The sequence below is a fragment of the Botryllus schlosseri genome, chromosome 1, assembly GCF_051294905.1.
Source record: "Botryllus schlosseri isolate E-star chromosome 1, Bs_hap1, whole genome shotgun sequence".
NCBI lineage: Eukaryota > Metazoa > Chordata > Ascidiacea > Stolidobranchia > Styelidae > Botryllus > Botryllus schlosseri.
In genome coordinates this window covers 8560070-8568073 of record NC_137236.1, presented here as the reverse complement: position 1 = coordinate 8568073, position 8004 = coordinate 8560070, and the positions used below count along the sequence as shown (strand labels likewise).

Sequence of the window (8004 nt, the reverse complement as noted above, 5' to 3'; positions counted from 1 at the left end):
GTTACTGACAATTTGGTGGTGCATCAATATTTGAGAACTTGATTCAACGTCGTGCATTGCAGTGTTGGGTGTCATTTCGAGTCAAGTCGAGTCAAGTGAGTCAAGTCGAGTCAAGTCGAGACAAGTCGAGTCAAGTCGAGTCAAGTCGAGTCAAGTCGAGTCAAGTCGAGTCAAGTGAGTCAAGTCGAGTCAAGTCGAGTCAAGTGAGTCAAGTCGAGTCAAGTCGAGTCAAGTCGAGTCAAGTCGAGTCAAGTCGAGTCAAGTGAGTCAAGTCGAGTCAAGTCGAGTCAAGTCGAGTCAAGTCGAGTCAAGTCGAGTCAAGTCGAGTCAAGTCGATTCAAGTCGAGTCAAGTCGAGTCAATCAGGGACATTAACCCAATTATCGATTTGTCACGCAGGGAATCTGGAATCCTAATTAGACTGCAGACTGGTCACTCTAGGCTGAACGGTCATCTACACAGAATTAAATGTCATCAAAATGGCCTTTGTGATGCATGCGGGATCAAAGAAACCGTCGAGCATTTCCTCCTTCATTGCCCTAAATATGTCCGTGCCAGGATCAATCTATCGTCGAGTCAAGTCGAGTCAAGTCGAGTCAAGTCGAGTCAAGTCGAGTCAAGTCGAGTCAAGTCGAGTCAAGTCGAGTCAAGTAGAGTTAAGTCGAGTCAAGTCGAGTCAAGTCGAGTCAAGTCGAGTCAAGTCGAGTCAAGTCGCGTCAAATCGAGTCAAGTCGAGTCAAGTCACGAGTCAAGTCACAATTCAAGCCGAAGTTTTCGAAGTATTAGACATGATTACGTCATTGCATTTTGCTAGCTGTGTGAAATACTGGTTGAGTGGTCATTGATTTTGAAACGATGAACGAATATAGAGTTATATACACGGAAGAAGCGGCTGTATCGCTCACATATTCGTAGAAATGCTAACTACGTAAGTAATTGCATGGTCTCAGTTTATAGTTACCTACCAAAATAAATAATAGAGAAAGGAATTGATAAGATGCGAAAGGCTACATGACCCATTTACAACTTGATATGATACAATTCGCGCATGCGCCAATAGTTGAGGATCGACTATATAAACTATATTCGAATTTAATTTCAATTAAACAAGAGGTTTTGTTAGGTAGGAACATAGAACAGATATAGACATTTTGCTCTAAATTACTTTACTACACTAGTTAGCGATAGCGTAAGCTGTAAGCTTCGATCAGTTCGTTTGCGGCCAATTTATTTGTTAGAGAATAATGGAGGATCAGTAAAACGTACGATCATTGAATTATTGGTCGCTCTCACGGGATACATCAGCGTTTCGCGAACGATCCGAACATATGCAAGATAAAGAGATTTTTATCGACACCGACTACTTGATGACTTGATATTGACTCGTGAATTTTGCACTGAGTCACGAGTCAATCAACATTTCTGATACGCCGAGTCAAGTCAAGTCATTTTTCAAAAAGTGACTCGAGTCTAGTCAAGTCATAAGAAAAAGGTGACTCGAGTCTGACTAGTGCATTGTACAAGTCAGTAACGAGTTGTACTGCAGGCTCGCAAGTGACACTATGCAACAAGTCAAGAATACGAGTGCATTAAGCAGACAAGAATGAATACACAAAATTGATGATTAGAAATCGGAAATCGCGCATCCAATCACTAATTGCCCTGTTATGTTCAACACCAGGGCAGGGTTTGGACACCGCATTGACTAGCTAGCATCGCGGCAATTGTGGGCTATGCGGACTAGTATTATAGCGATCTATTTACGTTCGCGAAACGATGCTTGAGTAAACGATTATGCGCTTGAATGAATTTCAATTCATAGCAAAAACGATAACACACCATCCATTTTGGCGCTACGATTAAAAAACTATCAATGAGGGACATGCAGTTGCTCGTCCAATCCAGAAAGGAGACAATGTATCTCGGCGTCTAAATCAACTTGTGCAGCAAGGTCATGGTTATATCCTATGACGTCACTTATATATTCGTCTTATTCCTAATTGAGTATATTGCTCATCTCATATAGGCACCAATCCCGTTCTGTGACATGCATGGTTTACATTAATTTTCGAACCACATAATTATTCATCGGTTTTGTGCTGATTACGAATTTGAGGGTATATCCATAATACAGTGATTACGGAGTGAGCGCGGCAAATCCAGCCTACCCAGGTTTGGCGCCTATGTATAAACATTGTTACCGGTTAGTCAGAAAAGGTGGTTCCAACGAGGCAACAATTCTTAAAATAATTTAACACTTATCGTAAAATTATGTGAATTCAGCCATCGGTATATGCATAGCATGTTATGAAATACATCGCAGCCGGAGCTACTGTTCAAAGAACCGGCTGCACCCCCAGCTCCAGATTCTCTTGGATTTTAGGTAGAGCTTCGGCTCCAGGGCTCCGACTCCTTGCTCCAGCTCCGGCTTCAAAGCCCTGGTTGTAACCAAGTCACAAGGTTCCGATTCACAAGTCAATCTCTGTTTTTTAGTTTTGACTCGAGTCCGAATCCGAATCATTGTGTTCACCCTTCGGTTCCGAGTACGATCCGGATCAATTTACTTATCCCAACTCTGCTCGAGGGATATACAATGGCTCGAATTCATAATATCGGGTTCTATCTTCCAAGTATCAGGACTGATGGACGAAGTACCATTATGTGGTGACTTTACCATTCTTCGAAGGTACTATGAAATGTCTGTCTTGGTCGTCCCATAGTCTCGAATAATATGACTTGATTTTTGAGTCATTCTCAATGACTGGTGTACAAGTAAAGTCAATACACACATTGACTCGAGTCGAGCCATTTTACGCATTAAAAAAATCGAGTCAAGTAAAGTCGCGAAAAAATCGCGACTCGAGTCGTGACAGCCTTAAGGACTTCCATGGCATTTCAAAACTACATCAAGTTCAGGTGGAAAATGAAAATGCAAAAACTACTTACGTATAGATACTATCGAAAATTACATAGAGTAACATGGTAACCTGCTTTAATTACTAGAACGTGGATACTTAGAAAATTGCAGGTTGCATATTAGCGACTACCGAGCAATGGCTTACGCCACTACACATTAGGTGGAACTATCTAAAAAGCAGTCCGATAACTTGCTACAGCAGTAGCCCAACGGTTGTTATCCGATGTTACTCAACAACAAGGTAGCCTAATCAATAAGGATGGTGTGAACCTCTAAAAGGTTCAGGTTCGTGTGAACGCCAACCATTTTGAAAGGTTCTTATTTTAGAAGACATTGAATCAAATTGCAAATCCATTTTTCGCACGTTATCCACGCTACTCGTCACATCACAATCGAACTCAAAGGGTTGATTGCTCTTGCATAGCATGGGAATTAACCATATGTCCATTTGTCAGGCAATTTGGGTACGATATTGGAACACGCTGAGATCAAGCAGAACTGCACGTCGTTGCGATATGGGGTGATATGTATTTTCAACTACGTCTGCTTCATCCACATCTAGCAGTGGCGCGAATTCGTGATAAATTTATATGAACCCGTGACTGGCTTATCTTTGAAATGAGGTATAGACCTCAAAACTACATTAACAAAGTAATAGGTAGCATTCATCCTCATGGATCAGGACTACAGTATCAGTACCAGTTTATTGATATTTTCATCAATTCAAAACACCACAAAACTGCGATAAAATGAAAAGATGATAAGGTGTCGAAACGACTTGGAGTAGTCTTTGAAATGAGACACCCTTCAATGCCTAGACGATGTAAAATGGAGGCACGTAATACACTGAATAATAAGTAAAGCAGAGAATATATAAAAAGCAAGCGGCATACACACATTTACACACATTTCTAGGACAGGTATGACGATAATAGGTTAGCCTAATTCAGTGAGTCGATAACGACACTAATTATTTGAATAAGACTCGTTCTAACCAGATATGTGACGATGGCTCGTGAGGGAACTCCACGCCATATTAGTTCATAGTGAGATGCGTCATAATATTCTTCGTTTCAACAATAACATCATTGATCTACCAGTAGGCTTTCCCTGAACAATGAAGTATGCAGTTTAAATGGAAGAAAATGGATTTGTTTCCCACGGGTTTGCCTCAATTGGCTTGATCAGCATGGGGCTCCATGGCTAATTATAAATCACCGCGACAGCATACGCCGCAGTAGACAACATCACAAACCCTACTACTAAATCGATGCGATTTCGTACCACGATCACCTAAACGACATCAAATTATCGCAACTTCACAATTTACCACATCCATCTGTTGTATACTTCAATTGATCAATGGTCAGCAGAGGTGCGTGAATGGATTGGTGAGTAAGAGCTCTACTGTTCAAACACAACTGCCAAATCGCCGCCATTTCGCACCACGATCTCGTAAACATCAATTTTTGGCAGCCTCACAATGTCACTGTCTCAACCTACCCCTGTCCTGTACAATTGCACACACATAACATATACCCAGCACACGTTTATTGGAGGCAGATCAAAATCTACCTCCAATGTAAAACGCGGGGATCCCACTTCAATCATTACCGTGCTCTCAGCCACTTTTTGGTGCTTGGTCGAACAGGAAAAGCCAATCGGGATCTCCTCGGGCCTGTTTGAATGGGTCCCAAAACAAATTTATAGTGAACCCGTGAGCTCGCAAGATCTCTATCACGATGATCACTATCCAGAAAATTATAGCGATGCAGCCGATCCCAATGACCAACTTTGAAATGCGGACTGTCCACTTCTTCCAACACTTCTTTTTTTCAGTGATCGATTCCGACACATCGCCATCTTAAAATTAACAATCCATTGGTCAAGAGCATAAAAGTGAACACCTGTAACGTGGGGACCATATTTTTGAATCGGGAAAACAAGGACTTTTTTCTCGTACCATAAGAGTTAGTTCAGCGAGTTCAGCGAGATTGTGAAAACAGCTTATTCTATGTATTTATAAATTTTGATGTATATACTAAAAAGAAGGACATCATTGTGACTCACTCCCAAATTGCCAACTACCCAACAATATTTCGCTGGTTCCGACTAAAAAGGTCACTTTTCAGAGACTTCCATGTATTCCCCTCGTCTTTCTTTCAGGTCAAAATTCAACGTCTTGGGTGGTATTATTGATCATTTTAGTCGGAAAGGTTAAATTTTCTAAAGCGACGATGCCGGGGCGAATGAAGGACATTTCTTCACAAGGAGGGCAAATATAGCGACTAATCTTCGCTACGATACATGTTCCCAATGCAAGTCAACCGCGCGTCAATATCCGAGATTGATGTGACACGACGTGAGCGTGCTTATGTCAGTAATTTGCGACGAGGTATATGGCATTATCTGTAATGGATGTCAAAGGCGGCCTGTTGAGATTTCAAAGACACTTTCAGTTACTATAGCTTCGATATCGAGATTGCTCAAGAAACCAGAAGAGCGAGCCACGATTGCAAATCTAATGATTGCAGGCAGAGGCGGTCAAATTTCTTATCGTTCTTACTCATTAGAAATAGAATTAATTTCTCCCACAGTGCAGTAAAATACAGCTCTTTATAAGGTTAATATTGCAGGTCTGATTCTGACTAAAACTGAAAAATGTAAGTAGAAGAATAATTAACCAGTGGAGTTACAAGTCCTATAAGTCAAACCGTACTCTAGAACTCCTAAAATAGGATATAGCACTCCTAAAATAGGAAATAGACGATGGTTGATTCTTGGCAGAACCGCAATTCAATACTTCCGAGTATGATCAGTTTTTTACAATTTAATGTGTGAGTCGAGGATTCTTAAAGTGATATGCATCTGCAGCAGTAAATATCTTTCTATGGCGTCTTATGTAGGCCTACAATTGCTATCGAAATTCAAAATTACCATAGCCACTGGATCCCCCCGATTTTCTTCCGATGGGGATTCCCGATTGTTTTTCCACGTCCACGTATGCAGTGAAGAGCAATTTACCGTATCCCTCTGATAAAAAAAGTGCATATTTCTGAATATCACTCCTTTCTGCTCGCCTTTTCAGGTAGGGAGGGCGCAGTCGGGTATCTTTTCTAATAAAAATTAGGCATTATGGATTGCGGAATTGCCAATATAATTAAAACAAAGCTCGGCCTAAATGTGCTTGTGCAAGGAATCAAATTTGTTAAGAACACGCTACTGAGAATCGCGTAGCGCACGAACTTTATGAAACTGAAACTGATAAATTGAAAGTGGAAAACAAATCTCTATTTTTATCCCTAAATGGGCATTATCCACTTCTTCGCTGGAAAATCGGGTACGATTCGACTGAATTATTGAAGGTCAAATTCCAAAATTGTGGCCCTCCAAATCTGAATTGTAAGACTACTGCCATCGAATGCAGCCACAATGTGCACGTCATGTGTACCGGTTATCATTAGGGCGATTTTTTTGACATATCAAAATAATTCGGCGGCTTTATTGTTACCGTTAGGATAGTGACAAGACAATAGCAACAATGTAACGTGCAACAGACGAAACCGAGAGAAAGCATTGACTGCCTAATTAGGGATCACCACAAGTTATAAAAACAGCCAAAATATTTTTGACCGCTTCATTTGTTGTTATCGTAGATTTTGCGTTGTCGGTGAACTTATATTATAATTGATGTTTTACAGCATGTAGCCTCGTTTATAGGTACACCGTTGTAGATTACCCATTGACATCTCATTGTGAATCAAAAGGGTACAATGAAACAAACAGGTTTACGTGGTGTTATGGTCAACGTGCAATATTTTCAGCCAACAACTGCTGCCGTAGAACGTTCTTTCTCCATTCCTGACAAGCTTAAGTCAGGACAGACACTTTCTACCCGAGAATGTAGTTGAGTATCTTGCGTTGTGTTACCAAAAATATAAATATTTTCAACATGACGTGTGGTGTAACTACTGGAATTCTTCATAGGGCATGATTTCGTTAAAATAAAGTTTTAGGTCATGCATGTTAATAATTGTACGTTAACTGAGTAGCAACGGTTTTTAGTTCATCACCTCCATCATAGGTCTGATTTACAAGCGGCGATCAACATACCAACCTGCACACAGCAGTCGGGTCAGATGTCGCCGCCTATACTCCTCAATGATTACTCGGCCAACTATCAGGTGTCTTGTTCAACAAGAACATGGGCGAGAACGGCAATCGATTGGGAAATAGCCCACTTCCATGATTGTCAATGTGAAGGGCATTGCACGAAAGCACCTGTTTTAGTAATAGATGAAAAAATATCTTACTATTTTCGATGACCCGGGCAGTACCACTGGCATCTTTACACCATATGACCTTAACTTTGGTGGGCTTCTTCCAAGGACCAACTCTCGGTGAAATGCCACTGGTATCTTGCGGAGAGGTCATCGCACCATAGTCTGGCTTTTTCCAAATTGTTTCGTCCAAATTGTCCACGAAATCGGAACCACGAGCACCAAAAGACACAGGAAGACCCAATCTTTCTGTAATGGCAGAAAATAAATTGTTACTGATCACACTCGTTGCTAACACTGCTTGGTGATGACCCGTCAGTTGCGGCGTAAGGTGTGTAAAACAAAAGAGGCTTTCAAATGATGAAGTGATGCCATTTTGATGTCCGATCCAGTGATTTTTCAAGTCAGACAAATATCAGAGTTCTCAATATACAAGTGGCCCATACCTGGAGAAAGTGATCTCAACAAATTCCGTGCCTCGATACCGTAATGCCGTACTCTTGGGAGGATTCAATATCAATGACCCACTACTTCTAATATAATACTGTATAAGAATGTTGACTTTCCAACTATAAATACAAGACCATTGGCCTCGCAACGCGCAGATACTACATTAACTCTATATGCAGATAGCAAACGCGTTAGACAGTTCTACCTTTGGGGGCTTGAACAACTCGGCCACTACCATTCGAGTTCAAGTCTTCAAGTTCCATCCCAGGAAGACATGAACGCTTTGACCCAGCTCCGTAACTTCCAGGACTATACAAGATGTTATCTGAAGAAGCGTAGATTGGTGAAATGTACATCC

The 8004-nt window shown here is 41.1% G+C and overlaps 1 protein-coding gene across 1 annotated transcript in view; it reads right to left on the bottom strand.

Annotated features, from left to right (window-relative positions):
* Positions 1 to 4450: 4450 nt before the first annotated feature.
* The window catches only part of LOC145432877 (uncharacterized), an 89436-nt gene continuing 85882 nt past the window's right edge, over positions 4451 to 8004 (bottom strand). The window contains exons 4-7 of the mRNA XM_080309706.1: positions 7852 to 7971; positions 7230 to 7445; positions 5854 to 5949; positions 4451 to 4779 (exon numbers count right to left, since the gene is read on the bottom strand). Coding sequence (XP_080165832.1) covers positions 4538 to 4779; positions 5854 to 5949; positions 7230 to 7445; positions 7852 to 7971 — 674 coding nt within the window. The 3' untranslated portion in view covers positions 4451 to 4537. The remainder of the gene's footprint in view (positions 4780 to 5853; positions 5950 to 7229; positions 7446 to 7851; positions 7972 to 8004) is intronic.